The sequence below is a fragment of the Hemitrygon akajei genome, chromosome 6 (assembly GCF_048418815.1).
Source record: "Hemitrygon akajei chromosome 6, sHemAka1.3, whole genome shotgun sequence".
Lineage (NCBI taxonomy): Eukaryota > Metazoa > Chordata > Chondrichthyes > Myliobatiformes > Dasyatidae > Hemitrygon > Hemitrygon akajei.
Window position 1 is genome coordinate 20,899,319 of NC_133129.1, and position 21,270 is coordinate 20,920,588.

Here is a 21,270-nt window from a genome sequence, read left to right on the forward strand (position 1 = left end):
AAATAGGCCCTTTTCTTTTCGTTTTTCTTTACTAACCCTCTAGTCAAATTAAGAATTATAAAGATAAATCATTTAATGGCACATGGTGTATTGTTTGTTATTTCGTTGTACTGATTTGTAACAGGGGAACGCATCACGCAGCATCCACACAAACAAGAGGTTTTGCTCCTCAGATTGCACATGTTTGGAGGGGCCAGAGACGGTCTTCCCTAGACTAACACCGCCGGTCGAACCTGAGAGTTACAGCTGTATAGCGATGATTTAGATGCTGGAATAGATCGTTTTGTTGCCAAGTTTGCAGATGATACAGATTGGTAGAAAATCTAAAAATCTGAGATGCAAAGGGACTTGGGACAAAATGCACAGGAACTCAGCAGGTTCCTCTTCATCTTTCTTTCTCCAGTCCTGCTGAAGATTCTTAGCCCAAAACTCTTTTCCACAGATGCTGCCTGGCCTGCTGAGTTCCTCCAACATTTTGTGTGTGTAATGCTGAAGTGCTTTAAGGCACTAGTACAACCCCACTGAGTATTCTGAACAGTTTTGGGCTCCTCATTTAAGAAAAGGTGTGCCAGCATTGGAGAGGGTTCCAAGGAGGTTCACAAAGATGATTCTGAAAGGCTTATCATTCAGGAACATTTGATGGCTCTGGGTCTGTACTTGCTAGAATTCAGAAGGATGAGGGGGGGATCTCATTGAAACCTTTCAAATGTTGAAAGGCCTAGACAGAGTAGTTGTGGAAAGGTTATTTCCCATGGTGGGAGAATCTAGGATAAGAGAGAACAGCCTCAGAATAGAGAGCCTATTTAAAACAGAGATGCAGAGAAATTTCTTTAAATAGATGGTGGTGAATTTGTGGAGTTTGTTACCACAGGCTTGATAGGTTCTTGATTGGCCACAGCATCAAAGGTTACAGGGAAAAGACCGGGAAGTGGGGCTGAGGAGGGGAAAGAAGGATCAGCCATGATTGAATGGTGGAACAGACTCAATGGGCAAAATGGCCTAATTCTGCTCCTATGCCTAATGGTCTATGGTCTTATAATATAAAAGCAAGGATGTAATGTCAGGACTTTACAAAGCACTAGTGAGGCCTTACTTGGGAGTATTGCGAGCAGTTTTGGGCTCTTATCTTAAAAAGGATCTGCTTTAACTGGAGAGAGTTCAAAGGAGGTTCATGAAAGTGATTTCAAGACTGAAAGGCTCGTTATATGAAGAACCTTTGATGGCTTTTGGCCTGTATTCACTAGAATTCAGAGAATGAGGGGTTACTTGGTTGAAAATCAAACGGTAAAAAGCCTTGTGTGCAATTCTGGTCACCTACCTACAGGAAAGATACCAATAAGATTGAATGAGTACAGAGAAAATTTATAAGGATGCTGCCAGGACCTGAGTTATTAGAAAAGATTAAATAGGTAAGGACTTTATTCACTGCAGCTTAGAAGACAGAGGGGAGATTTGATAAGAGGTATCAGAAATTATGTGGGGTACAGATAGGGTAAATGTAAACAGGCTTTTTCCAGAGGTTAGGTGAAACACTAACTAGAGGTCAGGAGTTAAGGGTGAAAGGTAAAATGTTTAAGGGGGAACATGAGGGAAAACCTCCTCACTTGGGGGTGGTGAGAGCTGCGAATGAAGTGGTGGATGCAAGTTTTATTCCAACATTTAAGAGAAGTTCGGGTAAGTACATGGATGGGAGGGGTATGTAGGATTATGGTCCAAATGCAGTTTGATAGGGCGAAGAGCCTGTTTCTGGGCTGTATGCCTCTAGTGGCTATACACAGTATAATTCTGGAAGCTTTGTACTACATTAAGTTAATAAGTGTTTTTCTCTTTGGTTAACATTCTACTGGACTTTTGATTAAGTGTTTTCTAATTGTCTCTTATCGATGGAATTTTTCTTATCTCTATGGCTATAAACATAGCTGTTTTATGCTAGGTGTCGTCTTCAGATCTCCTCTTCTAGTAAGACCCCCCAACACTGTTCTCTTCCTGTTTTCTTTCTGCTATCAACTCTTAATAAAATGATTGCGAAGCACCAAGTTTTATCCCTCGTTCCTGACTTCTGAAAGAACCTTGGATTTAAACACCTGAATCCAACAGGCTTGTTCTGCGCCATATCTTAAAATAAAATAAAGAACAGCTGCGATAACTAGCAAGGCAAACCTCCCGCCCACTCTCATGACCACCTGCCTTCCTACCCACGCGCAACCACATGCTTACATTAAACAGATATACACAAAGTAGGCTCGGGCCCCAGACTACCTGATCCTACCTGGAACAGCTCATTGACGTCATTTGGCAGTGCTAGGCCAATGTAGTCATCCGTGCTGCCGTAGGTGGCGTTGGAGACCATGGAGCGTACGGAGGACGAGCGCTGAAGAGTTGTGTGATTAATCGGACTCAGTAAATCCTCTTTGTCTAGTGAGGCGAAGCTCAACGCTTTGATGAACCTGAACAACAGGAGACGAATGGAGATCAGAGGAGGAGTGACTTCCCATTCCAACATCTCCTTACGGCCCCGCTACTGCTACCATGAGGCCACTCTTGTTCTGCCTGGCTAGCCTCCAACCTGGCATTAACAGTAATTTCTCTGACTTCCAGTGATCTCCCCCCCACTCCATTCCCCAACTTCGATCACTTATCCCTTTCTCTTGTCCTGGATAGCCTCCAACCTGGCATTAACATTAACTTCTCTGACTTCTGGTAATCTCCCCACCCTCCCATTCTCTTTTTCCCATTCCTCAATCTCAATCCTCTTATCCCTTCCCTTCTCAACTGCCCATCAGCTCCTTCTGGTGGCCATCCTCCTTCCATTTCTCCCTTGGTTCTCTCCTCTCAGATTCCTCTATCACTTCCCAGCTTCTTACTTCATCGCCCACCCCACCCACCCACCTTCCTCCTCACCTGGTCTCACCTATCACTAGCCAGCTTGTACTCCACCTCCCACCTTCTTATTCTAGTTTCTGTCCCCTTCCTTTCCAGTCCTGATGAAGGGTCTTGGCCTAAAATGTTGACTGTTTGTTTATTCCCCTTTATAGATGCTGCCTGACCTGCTGAGTTCCTGCAGTAGTTGATGTATATTGCTCCAGGTTGAAAGTTCTCTGCATTGGCCAAATAATGGCCCTCAATTTCACACACAAAGTGCACCGAGCAACATGCTACAGCACTTCCTCTAGGACAATTGGCCTTTCTCTCTCCTGATTTTGCTGAGTAATACTGCCAGATCATTTTGACCAACAAACAGTAGGAGCCATTTGGCCCATCAAGTCTGCTCCACCATTCCATCATGGCTGATTTATTATCCCTCTCAACCCCATTCTCCTGCCTCCTCCTCATAACCTTTGACCCCCTGACTAATCAAGAACCTATCAACCTCCACTTTAAATATACTCAATTACTTGGCCTCCACAGACATCTATGGCAATTAATTCCAGATTCACCATCCTCTAGTTAAAGAAATTCCTCATCTCTGTTTTAAATGGATGTTCCTCTATTCTGAGGCTGTGCCATCTAGTCCTAGATGCCCCCCCACCACCAAAGGAATCATTCCACATCCACTCTATCTGTCTTTTAATATTCAATAGGTTTCAATGTGATTCCCCCCCCCCCCCAAAATTTTCTAAACTCCAGTGAATACAGGCCCAGAGCCATCAAACATACCTCACATGTTAACCTATTCAATCCCTGGAACCATTTTCATGAACTCCCCTGGACCCTCTCCAATGGCAGCACTTCCTTTCTTAGATAAGGGGTTCAAAACTGCTCACAACACTCCAAGTGCAGTCAGACCAATTCTTTATAAAGCCTCAGCTCCTCCCATAGCTCACACTGCCTCTGTTGATGGACATCTACTGGCCTGGCTGCTTTGGGGGTCTGCAGCAGGAAACAGCTCAGTGCTTCACCTTGCAGGCTGAAGTACAAAATACACCTCACCCTCTTCCCCAGGTGAAGACAATTCCACTTGAAAGGCCTAAATAGAGTGGATGTGGAGAGGATGTTTCTAATATTGGGACAGTCTAGGACCAGAGTGCCCAGCCTCAGAATACAAGGCATCCTTTTAGAACAGAGATGAGAATTTCTTTAACCATTGGGTGGTGAAGCTATAGAATTCATTGCCACAGACAACTGGTGAGGCCAAGTACACCTAAAGCAGAGGTTGATAGGTTCTTGATTAGTTAGGGCATCAAAAGTTACGGGGAGGAGGAGGAGAATAGAGCTGAGAGGGAAAATAAATCAACTCCAATTTACCTACCATGATAATAAGTCAACCACAGATAACTCCACTCTCTACAACTCTGAACTGATTCTATAAGCTACAAACTCACTTTCAAGGACTCTTTACAATGCTGTCAGTATTATTTGCACATTGGTTGTTTATCAGTCTTCATGTATAGTTATTCGTAGTTGTAGAATACACCTTCTGGTGCTGCATGTCTTCAGAAGGTGTAGATTCTATTAAATTTCTTTATTTCCTTAAAATGCTAACACAAAAATTAATCTCAAGGTAGTATATGGTAACGTATATACTCTGATAATAGATTTTACTTTGACTTTGCTCTATATCCTTGCTTTGGCAACCTTCTCCGTGATCCAAAATGCTAATGATGTTTGGGTCACTGACTCAGTAAGGTAACAGGTGTCACAGGATGTCCAGGAGGTCAGAAAAAACTGAACATGTACCTGAAATGCCACAACTTTCTCATGTATAAACTTAGAATTAGAAAGTCATAGCACAGAAAGAGGCCCTTCAGCCCATCTGGTCGTGCTAAACCATTAATCTGCCAAGTCCCATCAACATGCCCCTGGACCACAGATAGCCCTCCATATCCCTCCCATGCATGTACTGTTTGTTTATTATTTCTTTATTTTTGTACTTGCACAGCTTGTCATCTCCTGCACACTTGTTGAACGCTCAAGTTGGTGCAGTCTTTCATTGATTCTATTATGATTATTATTCTATAAATTTGTGGAGTTATGTCCGTAAGAAAAATAACTCTCAGGGCTATATATGGTATGCAGATAATAAATTTACCTTGAGCCTTGAAAGTGAGTCCATGGTTTCTGGGAACCGTTCAGTGATGGGGCAAGCAAAACTGAGTGAAATTACCCCTCCTGATTCATCACCACATTTGATTTGGCCCTTGACAGTGATGTCATCAGCAAACCTAAATATGGCACTGGAGCTGTGCTTAGCCTCACAGTCGTTAAGTGTAAAGCGAGTAAAGCAGGGTTCTTTTAAACTCCCTCACCCTCCATGCAATCCAATGTCTCCTCAGGGACATATTTACAGAGGCGTGTCCTCGAACAATACCTGCACTGAGGAGAATGTGGAATGGAGCCAATTCAGGGACAGTTTAATCAGGCTGAAGTAACAAAGACCTGAAAGCACATACCAGCCTCAAGGACAGCTTCTGCCAGCTGTTACAACATTCAAGATTGCTTAATGTCATTTCCAATACACAAGTGTAAAGAACAATGATTGTTATTCCAGATTTGATGCAGCACCCAAAAAAACACACAATTAAGATGAAGAATACAATAAATACATAAGACAGTGAGATTAATTTATCTCACTTGTCACTTTATCTCACTTGTCATTTATCTCAGTGTCACTTTATCATAAGTGACACTAGGCACAGGAGTGTCTGTACATAAGGTGAATCTGACAGGAAATGATAAAGTTGTGGTGGTTGGGTGTGTTAGCAGGTGGAGGTGTTGATCAGCTTTACTGCACAAGGGTAGTATTGATGGATGGTGAGATGGACTCTCAACCTCACAAACTACCTCATTATGGCCTTGCACCTCATTGTCTGCCTGCTCTGCACTCTCTCTGTAACTGTAACACTTCATTCTGCTCGGCTCCAGTGAGCCATGGTGCCGTTGCGGGCTGCTGACAAAACTTGTAAACATACCATACCACATCCGAACCACTACTGCTGCAGTCTGCAGCCCGAAATTCCCCTTTAAGCGCCATACTTTTGAATTGTCTCAATGAACTAGCAATTTCAGAACCGTCTGAAGGACTCGGAGGACTTGATCTTCATCTTAAGTTCTGAAAATTTATTGCTTATTTTTATTATTTTTTCTTTCTGTATTTGCACAGTTTGCTGCCTTTTGCACCTTGTTTGTTTGTCTTTTGTGTGGTTTCTCGTTGATCCTATTGTATTTCTTTCTATTTAACATGAATACCCTCAAGAAAATGAATCTCAGGGCTGTATATGGTGACGTACATGTACTTTGATAATCAGTTTATTTCAAACTTATTACTTTCCCTTGTATTACCTCAATGCACTGTGGCAATGAATTGGACTGTACGGATGGCATGTGAAACAACAGTATTTCAGTATACGTGATAATAAAAGAGCAATTTAGAATTACCTTCTTGGCGTTAATCTTGAGTCCAAACTGCCCGTCTTCATGGTAATTGTGTCTGTAAACAACACGTCCTTTGCCGGCGATGCCAGGGCCTCAGAGTGCGACAGTGATGAGTGCATTCTTTGCTGCTGTAGTCGTTTCAGGGTGGCGTAGCCAAAGGCATCACGTGGGGTTGTGTAACTGAAATTGTAGTCAGTCAGGCTCTTTATAGTAGTGACGGAAGGTGCTCGGAGCGACTGTGCCCTTCGAGGGAGGGTGTGAGATGATCCCGGGGGTACCAGAGACACAGAATTTGACTTAGCCAGAGGTAGGTGGTTGCAACGGGGCGTGGGAGACACATTGGTCTTCACTGTCCGTGCACTGACAATTGTATTCAGGCTGCCGCACTCTGTGTCGAGACGGACAGTTTCACCAGAGGGACTAGAGCTCACTGAACTCATAGAGCTAATGCCACTAGTCGTGGTGTCTGTGTTAAAGCTTTGGCTACGGCTTTTGAACTGTGTGTTAGTATTGCCGTCCTTAGTCAGCTGCTCCTTGTGGTTTTCCCCCAGCAGTGTCTTTGGACGCTTTAGTTCAGATTCCCAGATGCTCTGTGAACTCCCTCCATTGCCGTGGTCCCTATTTCCAACAAATGACGTCTCCAGGCTTAGTGTGTGGCTTTTGTGCATTCGGGCCCCATTCAGGATGCTCGTGAGCACTTCACTCTGCTGGTACTCAGTGCTATTGGCTGGCTCAGTGACTGCCCGGATACGCTGATGCGCCTGCTTCCTGTCTGCAGCTGCTTTGGCAGACTTGGACTCGCTACTGCTGCGCAGTTTCTTGCTAGGCAGCGAGGTCAAGTTGTTGAAGAAGCGTCGTGTGGCGAACTTGGAGGAGGTGAGGATGCTTAAAGGGCTTCGTTCCTTTTCCTTGGTGGACTTGGGCTTCAGTAGCAGAGACTGGTCTCCCTCTTCGGTGATGTCTAGGAAGAAGGTGCTTGTAGTGCTGCTTCCGTAACGATCATCCTCCATTATAAACATGCCTGAAACACAGTAGCCCACAGTTGCACAATCCATTATAAACATACCTGAAACACAGTAGCCCACAGTTGCACAATCCATTATAAACATACCTGAAACACAGTAGCCCACAGTTGCACAATCCATTATAAACATGCCTGAAACACAGTAGCCCACAGTTGCACAATCCATTATAAACATGCCTGAAACAGCACCCACAGTTAGAGTCTTATGGAAGTTGGAGCTTTATAACAATGACTAGCCCAATTTAATATGGTACACAACTCTCTTAATTTATCACTTGACAATATTAGCAGCAAGATACTTGTATCGGTCAAAAGCTCATTCCTTCGCTAAAGAGCTCAAAACATCATGCCAAGTATGCAAAACAGAAGTTGAGAAATACAACGGAATTTTCCACAAATTGTGCCAAAGCCCTCAGCAGCATACACATCAAGGTTGAAGTAGACAGTAGAGCTGTAGCTGATGTTTTTGTGTAGGGGTTCTGGTTTTATGGTATGCGGCACAGTAGCGTAGCAGTGTAACGCCCTACAGTGTCAGCAGCTGGAGCACTGGGGTTCAATTCCGTAAGGGGTATGTACATTTTCCCCGTGAACACGTGGGTTTCCTCCCACATTTCAAAGATATACAGGTTGGGGTTAGTACTTTGCAGGAATGCTACATTGGCGTCAGAAGCATAGTGATACTTGCAGGCTGCACATCCTCAGACTGTACTGGTCGTTGACATAAACAGTGCGTTTCAATGTTTGTGTGACAAATAAAGCTAAACTTTCAACTCTTAAACTTCCCAGAAGTTTTTGCTGAGCTTCCAGCAAACAAAACGTTTGAGGCTTACCGAAGCTTCAGTAAATAGTTTAGAAAATGGCTGGTTGGTAGGGGACAGAAATAGGGACTGTGTCTCAAACAGCAGAACGTGAGGTATTTCTGCCGGAGATCTGCACTGGCCCCTGATCAGGTACTTCTTAAAACACTGTTACCATGTGAAGGAAGGAATAAGGGTCGTATACATTCATGTTTGGAGCTAGGAGTATGTGCTTGGTCCTGAGCATTAAATGGAAGGAAGGATCTTGGTCATAGATGCAGAAGTGATTAAAGGATTTTGTACAGTAGAAAATTAAAAAGCATAGCAGTTAGAGTGATGCTTTATAGTAGTGGTCACCAACCCATCGATCGCGATCGACTTGTCAATCTTTGAGACTATCCCAGTAGATCTCAAAAAAAAATGAAAAACAAATACATAAATACTGTTGAGAGATTGTTTCCGGGTTGCGGGGTTTTAGTTCCGTTCTTTCTGCCCAGTGCAATTGCGTGTAGCTCTCCCGCCATGCGCTGGTCCCCAACCACCAGGCCGCAAGGAAACAATATGAATCAGCTGCACCTTTCCTCATTCACTGTCACGCTCACTGCTGAACTTGAACCCACGCAAGGTCATTACCCAAGTGCATCAGGGATCACTGGCTGGCCTCAGGTAACCGGCCGTGCGAGAAGTGCCGTTGCTACTGGCCTGGAGCGCAGACAGATGGGCGCCGCCTCTAAACCTGCTTAGCACACCGGGGGAACCTGGTGCTAAAATATTCGCAGACAGCCTAATTCGGGCTCAGGGTTTCGTAAGTAGCAGAGCAGCTACCGCGCTGCAATCTACTGAAAAACTTCTGTCAGCCAATAGATCCTAACAGAGGGGCGGGCGCGTCCTGACGCACTCCTCGCTCTGTTGGTCACTCTCTCCAGACTGCGATCGCTGCGGCCCCGGAAACTGTCTAATGAGGCAATGAAGCCCTCAAACCTGCTTCTGTACCTTGAGTCCAAGCACTCTGCACTTAAAGACAAACCCACTGAGTTTTTTTCCAGCGGAAAAAACGTGAGCAAGCCAGACAGCAGGTAAGTGCTGAGAGCCACGTAAACTAAATTGCGGAATAGACTGGACATAAGGAACCTGCTTCGAGTATCGCTGTATTCCCGTCGTGTTTAACACCCCCCTCCCCCCCGTCAGCCAGTCCGCAAGAATATTGTCAATTTTAAACTGATCCACGGTGCAAAAAAAGGATGGCGACCCCCTCGTGTTCATACATTATTTCTACTTCCGGGTTGCAGGGTTTTACTTCCGGTCTTTTCTGCCCCAGTGTGCATGCGTGTAAGTAATCAATTTGGAGACGATCTTGCCTTTCACTAAGGCCAAGGTAGGGGATCTTGGGTTTCAAAAGGTTGGTGACCACTACTTTACAGTGCCATTGTTTGGCAATTTGGGTTCAATTCTTGCTGTTGTCTTTAAGGAGTTTGTACATTCTCTCTGTAACCACGTGGGTTTCCTCTGGTGCTCTGGTTTCCTCCCACATTCTAAAGGTGTACAGGCTTGGGCAAGTCGTGGGCATGAAATGTTGGCACTAGAAGTGTGGTGACACTTGCGGGCTGCCCCCAGGACATTCATGACACAAGCAACACAATTCACTGTATTCCTCGATGTACAGCTGACAGATAAAGACAACCTTTGATGCGGTATAGAAGGGGAAAAGTCCAGTAGCCTATGGCAAGGCCAGGTGTGCAAGGAGGAAGCATTTTTACACCTGAAAGACCAGGGAAATTTGGAATTCATATCCAAAAAATACAATGGCTGTTGGGTCAGTTAAAATTCTCAAGACTGATTTTTCAAGTAATACCAAAATCAAACCCGGATAAATTAGCTATATTTCCGGTACGATTTGAGATTGAGAGAAAGCACGGGTTCTTCTCATTCCAATATACCTCCAGCAACGGTACTTGATGGTAACCTGTGCAGCTTATGCATTAAGAGACTGTGGACCTAAGGTGCTCCATCCCTAGTGTTAGTGTGTTACAATGTGCTCCATTCCCTACTGTTAATGTCTCTCACCTTGACAAAATCACTTATTGCTTCCACACAGAATGGATGTAGTGTGTTACCACTGGCCTACACTGCTCTAATAGCATCTGAATGGCCCATGGGTGCTCCAGTAGGATAGCGGTTAGCGCAATGCTGCTACAGTTCAATCCTGGCATCCTCTGTAAGGAGTTTTATACGTTCTCCCAAAACAATTCGTGAGTCTTCTCTAGGTGCTCCAGTTTCCTCCCGCAAGCCAAGACATACCAGTTGGTAGGTTAATTGGTCATTGTAAATTGTCCTGTGATTAGGCTAGGGTTAAATCGGGGGTTGCTGATGGGCCAGTTCCACTCTGTATCTCTAAATAAAACAACCTCTACAGAAGAGGACAACAGATACATTGAAACCCGCCTCCTACATGTTCCTCTCTGAATTGCTCGCTCTCCACATTGGCAGTGTAACTCTGGTCCTTTAACATCTAGATCTGGGAAGTCCACACCCAAATGCCATGTGGGAGCATCTTCAACAGAAAGGACTGCAGTGTAGGGCACCAACACTCTCAAAGGCAGTTCAGGACAGGTAATCTATTCTGCTGTGCCAGTGATGAAGAGGCATACAGGAGTGAGGTAGGTCAGCTGGTTGAGTGGTGCCACAGCAACAACAATCTTGTAACACCAAGGAAATGATTGTGATCTTCAGGAAGGGGAAGTTGAGGGAAGACAAACCAGTTCACATCGAGGGATCAGCAATGGAAAGAGAGAGCAGTTTCAAGTTCCTGGGTGTCAACATGTCTAAAGATCTATCCTGGGGCTAACAAAGAAGGTAAAATAGCACCTACATTTCATTGTGAGATTGAGTAGACCTTGTATGTCATCAAAGACATACATACAGTGTATACATTTCTTATTGTAATTTTGCTTTTGTTAAATGTGCTACAATGTACTGCTGCCGCAAATTGACTAAAAGTAAGTAATTTAGAAGTTCTAACAGTGTTTTAACATCACTGGATGGAATTGGATTAACTATTTAGTCACAGAATACTACAGTACGGAAACGTGGCCCCTTGGCCCATTGAGCCCATGGCGAACTATTATTCTGCCTAATTCCATCAACCCTTGCCTGGACCATAGCCATCCATACCTCTTGTTCTAGGATGCAATTGGGAAGTCCAAAATCCTTCATGGTAACAAGTTCTACTTCCTTTCTTCTAACCTACATTGCATCTATAATCCTTGTACAGCCACTTGGCATCCCCAAAGTTAAACTGACAAATTTAATGTGACCAGCTGCCATTTTGGAGCCTGGGAGAACAGTGTGACAGCCACTGTACATCTCACACAGTAATATGTACTGTGCTGCTTGGAAGGTCCCCGATCGCACTGAGATACTTACTCTGAGGCACTGCTTCGCTCTCGCTGTTATGCCTGGAGCTGGTGGACTCAGAGCTGAGGCTCAGGGTGCTGGGGATGGAGGACAGCTCGCTGTACAGTTGCTCCATGTCATCAGGGGCCACAGGCCATGGCTGCCGGCGGCTGTGCCTGACCGAATCCCAGTTGTGCTGCTTCAGGATGTCACAGCCCTGCTTAGTTTTCGCCAGGAGACCCAACACATACAGACAAGTCCTGTGGAGCAGGAGGAAGGAAAAAAGCGAGCTGAAACAATGAGCTATACCAGGGTGGCCAACCTTTTACATTCCGTGCGTCAATTTTTTCACTTTGTACCTCCATTCAATTCTTGTAAAAATATGTTAATATAGACATATTTAGCATTTTTACATGATATATTGATTTAATATAAATACAAGATAAACATTACTTACTTTAACGAGGCTTTTAACAAATATATTTTGTCTTTTTGATTTCTTCCTTTTTCTTAATCACATATTCTTTCCGTAACTCAGACCCAAGCACTAGCTTCAGTTTTCCTTCTATTTCAGTCTAATGTTGTGTTTTATAGTGTCTATTAAGATCATGTCTTCTATTATGTGAGAAAGTGTTTTCACAAACAATGCACAACGGTTTTCCTGATGGACCTGCTATAAATAAGAACTCATTTTCCCGCTGTTCATTGAATTCACGCTATCACTTTCTGCTTTTCTTTTGCAATGTGATGGGTAACTGAATGTAAAAACAAGGCTTAACTTTCAAAAAAGTACAAAACTGCAAATGTTCACAAAGGACAAACAAAGCACAACTCGGTAGCGCACGAGTGTCAATTGTAAACTGACTGGCAAAAGCCTGCGACGCAGTACTAGTGCAGATGCTGGCGCCTCAGATCAAACAAGTAACAAACGTGTATTGAACAGTTATGGAACAACTGCAGAACAAAAGTCCTTCTTTCCTAGTTTGACTCATTGAACATTTTTTAAAAAAATTGAAAACAGATTAATGTGAAAGAAAATAACATTTGCCAAAAGATGTGCTCAAAATAATAAAATCGCTAAAAATAATTGCGAAATTTTAGATTTATTCTCAGTAAAACCCATTTCTATCTCTAAGCTACTTGAATTCCTGTTATAGATCTTTTTTGTACAAATGGGTTTTTGGTTAATTTTTTTTGCATGAGTAGGCTTACTTTTTTATTATTATCACCGAGGTGCAATGCGCCACTTCCAATCGTCCAATGCACAGCTTCTGGCGCATGCACCATAGGTTGGCCGTGGTTACACTCTTAAATTAGGTCAGTATTGATGACACCTCAAACACTCCCTGGCGATCAAACTATCATTCTCAGCTATTACTGATATTACTACTGCACACATTACACTTCTGCAGGTCTACTTCCCGAGAGGATCACTACTCACCCTCTAACTGAAAGAATCTCACACGTCTGGGCCAGGACAATAATATCAGGGATCACATTCTCTTCTTGAAGAAGGTTCAATCCCCAATTTGATGATCCAATGTTCCCCTGAAATTCAAATCACATTTAGATCACTATCCTTTTGCAGATTCCAAGGCTCCTGAACCAGCATGGATCACTACAACTCTGAACTGATTCCACAACCTACGGACTCACTTTCAAGGACTCTACAACTCATGTTCCCAGTGTTATTTATTTATTATTACTTATTGTTTTTTATTCACATGGTCTGTTATCTTTCGCACATGGATTTCTTGTCCATCTTGGTGTGTAGATTTTGCATAGATTCTATTGGGTATCTTTGCAGCTACTGTAAACAGCCACAAGAAAATGAACCTCAGGGTTGTATACGACATACATGTACTTTGATAATATATTTACTTTGAACTTTGAAAGAGAAAGGTGGCATCTAGCATTGGCCACTAGATAGTTACTCCCAATATGGATGACTCTGGTCTTCAGAAAACAAACGGGTGCAAATACAAGAAAGCTTTGCTCAGACGTACATCCCCTTACACGGACTTGTGGGAGAACTTTCTTTCTTGTTCAATCTTTTGATTAAGTTTTAAAACACGTATACATAGCAGTCATGTATGGAACACGGGACTTGGTGACTGGGAAAACATATTGAACGAGAGGGGGAGGGGATGCTTTGTTTCTGTTTAGAGAAATGGCAAAGAACTAAAAGAACCGTTATTACTGTTGATTATTTATTTCTACACTACAGAGTAGGCTCCTCTGGCACTTCACGCTGAGCAGCCCCAGCTCCTAAAGGCAATTAACGCTAATCTAATCATGGGAAAATTCACAATGACCCATTGGACTGCGGGAGGAAACCAGAGGACCTGGAGAAAACCCGTTAACTCCACAGGGAGGACGTGTAAAAACTCCTTACAGAACAGCAGCAGAAATGAACTCCAAACTCCGGAATGCCCGGACTGTAATAGCGTTGCACTAACTGCTACCCTGCCACGGTGCCTCCAACCCCTCGCCAGCGACATAGGCCAGCCACATAGTTATAAGACCAAGCCCAAGGCCGAAATCTCTGCTGCATGACCCCAGCTTCACAGGTTACTTCTTACCTGCCTGTACGTGTGCAGCCGCAAAACCCCTCAAGTAGCTCAGTCCCACTTATAGAAGAGTACAGCACAGTTGTATGGTGTACCACATACAATGACCCATTGGCCCACTATGTTGTGCAAGTGTTTTACACTACTCTAATATCAAGCTAATCCTTCCCTCCTACATAACCCTCCATTACTGTCATCCACGTGCCTGTCTAAGGGCCTTGTACATCTCCCCAATTCATCAGCCTCAACCACCACCCAGCAGTGCATTCCACTGTGTAAAATCGTACTTCTGACATCCACCCCTACATTCTCCTCCAATCACCTTGAAGTTATGCCCTCTCATATTTTTCATTTCTGTCCTGGGAAAAGTCTCTGGTTGTCTATTCGATCTATACCTCTTATCATCTTGTACATCTCCATCAAGACATCTCTCATCCTCCTCACTCCACAGAGAAAAGGTAGTACAAGGGTGACCAGAAACAAACTCAATATTCTTTGCACAGAGAATGGTGTGTACATGGAACACCCTGCCAGAGGTAAAGATCGAGGCAGATACATTAACTCTTAGATTGGCACACGGATGACAGAAAAACCGAGGGCTACAGAGGGTCGGGTTAGATCGAACTTAGAGTAGGTTAAAAAGTCAGCACGACATCATGAGCCAAGTGCCTACACTGTGCTGTATTGTTCTATGTTACAGATATCACCCAGTGGGAGCTTGGGTGTCAGGGTCCCAGTTAGTGAGAAGCAGTGTGGAGTACGGCAGCATGGGAACTAACGACCCACTGAGCAGGGGCCTGCTGAGTGGAAGGACAGAGCAATAGCTCAGAAACTAGAAATTATTTGTTTAACTCAATTCCAGGCCCTGCCTGTATCAGTAGTACATACAATCTTTTGAACCTGAATGAAGATCAGTGATAGAGATATCAGTGATCTTCACTCAGGTTCGAGAGTCTATAACCTCAGTGATAGAGGGACCCACATGGTGTGTTGCCTCCCAGGTGCCAGGGTATGGGGTGTCTCAGATCAGGTGCAGAGTATTGTGAAGGGATAGGATAAACAGCCAGAAGTCTTGGTACACGTTGGTACCAATGACAGAGGTAGAAAAAGGGAGGAGGTTCTGAAGAGAGAATTCAGGGAGTTGGGTAGGAAGCTGAAAAGCAGGACCTCTAGGGTAGTAACCTCAGGATTGCTGCCTGTGCCACGTTCTAGCGAGTGCAAGAATAGCATGATCAGGCGTATTAATGTGTGGCTGAGAGACTGGTGTAGGGAGCAGGACTTGAGATTCCTGGATCATTGGGGCAACTTCTGGGGGAGGTACGACCTGTACAAAAAGGACTGGTTACACCTGAACCCAAAGGGGGTCTGATATCCCAGCAGGCACATTTAATAGAGCTGTTAGGGAGGGTTTAAACTAATCTGGCAGGGGGATGGGAACTGCAGTGGTGCAGTTAAATCAGAAAGCAACAAATAATGGACGACGAAGGATCTCGGCCTGGAACGTTGACAGTACTTCTTCCTATAGATGCTGCCTGGCCTGCTGCGTTTCACCAGCATTTTGTGTATGTTGCTTGAATTTCCAGCTTCTGCAGAGTTTCTCGTGTTTACGTTGTTAAATAATGGACTGAGAGTGTTGTATTTGAATGCACGCAGCATAAGGAATAAAATGGACGATCTTGAAATCAGCTACTGATTGGCAAATATGACGTTGTGGCCATCTCTGAGACTTGGCTGAAGGATGGCTGCTATTGGGAGCTGAACGTCCAAGGATATACGGTGTATCGGAAAGATAGGTTAGTAGGCAGAGGGGGTGGTGTGGCCCTGTGTATAAGAACTGATATTAAATCACTGGAAAGAGATGACATAGGATTGGAAGGTGCAGAGTCTCTATGGGTTGAGTTAAGGGTAAAAGGACCCTAAATGGCAGTTGTATACAGGCCTCCAAACAGCAGCCAGAATGTGGATTACAAATTACAGCAGGAGATGGAAAAGGTGTGTCAGAAAGGCGATGTCATGATAATTGTTGGGGATTTTAACATGAAAGTGGATTGGGAAAACCAGGTCAGTACTGGACCTCAAGAGAGAATTTGTAGAATGCCCAAGGGATGGCTTTTTAGAACAGCTTGTTGTTGAGCCCACTAGGGGATCGGCTATGCTGGATTGGGTGATGTGCAATGATCCAGAGGTATAAAGAGCTTAAGGTTAAGGAACCCTTAGGGAACAGTGATCACAATATGGTTGAGTTCACATTGAAATTTGAGAAGGAGAAAATAAAATCCAATGAGTCGGTATTTCAGTGGAATCAAGGAAATTACAATGGCAGGAGAGGGGAACTGGCCAAAGTTGACTGGAAAGGGACATTTGCATGAAAGACAGCAGAGCAGCAATGACTGGAGTTTCTGTGAAAAATGAGGGAAGGGCACAACAGAGATATTCCAAATAAGACAAAATTTTCAAAGGGAAGAAGGACACTATTGTGACTGACAAGTGAAGTCGGAGCCAAAGTAAAAACAAAAGAGAGGGCATACAAGGAAGCCAGAGCTAGTGGGAAGATAGAGGATTGGGAAGCTTTTAAAAACTTGCAGAAGGAAACTAAGAAGATCATTCGGAAAGAAAAGATGAATTATGAGAGGAAGCTGGCGATTAATATCAAAGAAGATACCAGAAGCTTTTTTAAGTATATAAAGGGTAAAAGAAAGTCAAGGATAGATAGAGGACAAATGCAAAATGAGAGATGCAGAGATGGCAAAGGAACTGAATGTGTATTTTGTATCAGTCTTCACAGTGGAAAACATCTGCAGTACACTGGACATTAAAGAGTGTCAGGGAAGTGAAGTACGTGCAGTGAAAATTACGACTGAGAAGGTGCTCAGGAAGCTTAATGGTCTGAAGGTGGATAAATCTCCTGGACCTGATGGAATGCACCCTCAGGTTCTGAAGGAAGTAGCTGGAGAGATTGCAGAGGCATTAACAATGATCTTTCAAGAATCGATAGATTCTGGCATTGTACTGGATAACTGGAAAATTGCAAATTTTATTCCGCTATTTAAGAAGGGTGGGAGGCAGTAGAAAGGAAACTATAGATCTGTTAGCCTGACATCAGTGGTTGGGAAGTTGTTGGAATCGATTGTTAGGGATGAGATTACAGAGTACCTGGAAGCACATGACAAGATAGACAAAAGCCAGCATGGTTTCCTGAAAGGAAAATCCTGCCTGACAAACCTACTGCAATTCTTTGAGGAAATTACAAGCAGGGTAGACAAAGAAGATGCAGTAGACTTGGTGTATTTGGATTTTTAGAAGACCTTTGACAAGGTGTGGCACATGAGGCTGCTTAGCAAGATACGAGGCCATGGAATTACTGGAAAGTTACTAGCATGGGTGGAGTATTGGCTGGTCGGCAGAAAACAGAGAGTGGGAATAAAGGGATCCTATTCTGGCTGGCTGCCGGTTACCAGTGGAGTTCCACAGGGGTCGGTGTTGAGACCGCTGCTTTTTACAATGTATGTGAATGATTTGGACTATGGGGTTAATGGATCTGTGGCTAAAAATGCCGATGAAACAAAGAGATGAACCAAGTGGGTAGTGTTGAGGAAACAGAGAGCCTGCAGAGAGACTTAGATAGTTTAGGGGAATGGGCAAATGAAATACAATGTTGGAAAGTGTACGGTCATGCACTTTGGTGGAAGAAATAAAGGGGCAGACTATTACTTAGATGGGGAGAGAATTCAAAATGCAGAGATGCAAAGGGACTTAGGAGTCGATGTGCAAGATTCCCTAAAGGTTAACCTCCAGGTTGAGTCGGTTGTGAAGAAGGCAAATGCAATGTTGGCATTCATTTCTAGAGATATGCAATGTAAGAACCGGGATGTGATGTTGAGGCTCTATAAGGCCTCTAGAGACCTACACTTGGAGTATTGTGGGCTCCTTGTTTCAGAAAGGACATACTGACATTGAAGAGGGTTCAGAGAAGATTCACAAGAATGATTCCAGAAATGAAAGGGTTACTGTATGAGGAACATCTGGTAACTCGGACTGTATTCCCTGGAGTTCAGGAGAATGGGGCAGTGGGGGGGAGGATATTATGGAAACATTCTGAATGTTGAAAGGCCTGAACAGCTTAGATATGTTGTTATTTCCCATGGTAGGGGGTTCTAGGACAAGAGGGCACGACTTCAGGATTGAAGGACGTCCTTTTAGAACTGAGATGCGGAGAAATTACTTTAGTTATAGGTTGGTAAATCTGTGGAATTTGTTGCCATGAATGGCTGTGGAGGCCAAGTCACTGGGTGTATTTAAGACAGAAATAGAAACATAGAAAACCTATTGCACAATACAGGCCCTTTGGCGCACAAAGTTGTGCCAAACATGTCCCTACCTTAGAAATTACTAGGCTTACCCATGATTTTTCTAAGCTTCATGCACCTATCCAAAAGTCTCTTAAAAGACCCTATCGTATCCGCCTCCGTCACCGTTGCCGGCAGCCCATTCCACTCACTTACCTCTCTCTGAGTGAAAAGCTTACCCCATGACATCTCCTCTGTACCTACTCCCCAGCACCTTAAACCAGTGTCCTCTTGTGGCAACCATTTCAGCCCTGGGAAAAAGCCTCTGACTATCCACACGATCAATGCTCATCATCTTAAACACCTCTATCAGGTCACCTCTCATCCTCCATCGCTCCAAGGAGAAAAGGCCGAGTTCAATCAACCTGTTTTCATAAGACATGCTCTCCAATCCAGGCAACATCCTTGTAAATCTCTGCACCCTTTCTATGGCTTCCACATCCTTCCTGTAGTGAGGCGACCAGAACTGAGCACAGTACTCCAAGTGGGGTCCGACCAGGGTCCCATATAGCTGCAACATTACCTCAGCTCCTAAATTCAATTCCAAGATTAATGAAGTCTCATACACCGTACTCCTTAACTACAATCAACCTGCGCAGCTGCTTTGAGTGTCCTATGGACTCGGACCCCAAGATCCCTCTGATCCTCCACACTACCAAGATTCTTACCATTAATGCTATATTCTGCCATCATATTTGACCTACCAAAATGTACCACTTCACACTTATCTGGGTTGAACTCCATCAGCCACTTCTCAGCCCAGTTTTGTATTCTATCAATGTCCCACTGTAACCTCTGACAGCCCTCCACACTATCCACAACACCTCCAACCTTTGTGTCATCAGCAAACTTACTAACCCATCCCTCCAGTTCTTCATCCAGGTCATTTATAAAAATCACGAAGAGTAAGGGTTGCAGAACAGATCCCTGAGGTACACAACTGGTCACCGACCTCCATGCAGAATATGACCCGTCTACAACCACTCTTTGCCTTCTGTAGGCAAGCCAGTTCTGGATCCACAAAGCAACGTCCCCTTGGATCCCATGCCTCCTTACTTTCTCAATAAGCCTTGCATGGGGTACCTTATCAAATGCCTTGCTGAAATCCATATATACATCTACTGCTCTTCTTTCATCAATGTGTTTAGTCACATCCTCAAAAAATTCAATTAGCCTTGTAAGGCACAACCTGCCCTTGACAAAGCCATGCTGACTATTCCTAATCATATTATACCTCTCCAAATGTTCATAAATCCTGCCTCTCAGGATCTTTTCCATCAACTTACCAACCATTAAAGTACGACTCACTGGTCTATAATTTCCTGGGCTACCTCTATCCGTTTCTTGTATAAAGGAACAACATCCACAACCCTCCAATCCTCCGGAACCTCTCCCATCCCCATTGGTGATGCAAAGATCATTGCCAGAGGTTCTGCAATCTCCTCCCTCGCCTCCCACAGTAGCCTGGGGTACATCTCATCCAGTCCCGGTGACTTATCCAACTTGATGCTTTCCAAAAGCTCCAGCACATCCTCTTTCTTAATATCTACATGCTTAAGCTTTTCAGTCTGCTGCACGTCATCACTACAATCACCACGATCCTTTTCCATAGTGAATACTGAAGTAAAGTATTCGTTAAGTACCTCTGCTATTTCCTCCGGTTCCATACAAACTTTCCCACTGTCACACTCGATAGATCCTATTCTTTCATGTCTTATCCTCTTGCTATTCACATACTTGTAGAATGCCTTGGGGTTTTCCTTAATCCTGCCCGCCAAGGCCTTCTCATGGCCCCTTCTGGCTCTCCTAATTTCATTCTTAAGCTCCTTCCTGCTAGCCATATAATCTTCTAGATCTCTAACATTACCCAGCTCTCTGAACCTTTTGTAAGCTTTTCTTTTCTTTTTGATTAGATTTATTACAGCCTTTGTACACCACGGTTCCTGTACCCTACCATAACTTCCCTATCTCAATGGAACGTACCTATGCAGAACTCCACATAAATATCCCCTGAACATTTGCCACATTTCTTCTGTACTTTCCCCGAGAACATCTGTTCCCAATTTAAACCTCCAAATTCCTGCCTGATAGCCACGTAATTCCCCTTACTCCAATTAAACACTTTTCTAACTTGTCTGTTCCTATCTCTCTCCAATGCTATTGTAAAGGACATAGAATTATGATCACCATCTCCAAAATGCTCTCCCACTGAGAGATCTGACACCTGACCAGGTTAATTTCCCAATACCAAATCAAGTACAGCCTCTCCTCTTGTGGGCTTATCTCCATACTGTGTCAAGAAACCTTCCTGAACACACCGAACAAACTCCACACCATCTAAACCCCTTGCTCTGGGGAGATGCCAATGGATATTTGGGAAATTGAAATCTCCCATCACGACAACTCAGTTATTATTACACCTTTCCAAGATCTGTTTCCCTATCTGCTCCTCGATATCCTTGTTACTATTGGGTGGCCTGTAAAACACACCCAGTAAAATTATTGACCCCTTCCTGTTCCTAACCTCCACCCAGAGGTTCCGTAGACAATCCCTCCATGACCTTCACCTTTTCTGCAGCCATGACACTATCTCCGTTCAACAGTGCCACGCCCCCACCTCTTTTGCCTCCCTCCCTGTCCTTTCTGAAACATCTAAAACCCAGCACTTGAAGTAACCATTCCTGTCCCTGAGCCTCTGTAATGGCCACAACATCGTAGCTCCAAGTACTGATCAACGTTCTAAGCTCATCCGCTTTGTTCACAACACT

General features: G+C 44.0%; 1 protein-coding gene across 2 annotated transcripts in view; it reads right to left on the bottom strand.

The window, feature by feature from the left end:
* Nucleotides 1-21,270, bottom strand: part of LOC140728898 (rapamycin-insensitive companion of mTOR-like) — a 201,690-nt gene that overhangs the window by 25,935 nt on the left and 154,485 nt on the right. For both annotated transcript variants that reach the window (XM_073047981.1, XM_073047980.1), the window contains exons 29-32: nt 13,028-13,134; nt 11,617-11,846; nt 6,376-7,393; nt 2,270-2,447 (exon numbers count right to left, since the gene is read on the bottom strand). In XM_073047981.1, the coding sequence (XP_072904082.1) occupies nt 2,270-2,447; nt 6,376-7,393; nt 11,617-11,846; nt 13,028-13,134 (1,533 nt within the window). The remainder of the gene's footprint in view (nt 1-2,269; nt 2,448-6,375; nt 7,394-11,616; nt 11,847-13,027; nt 13,135-21,270) is intronic.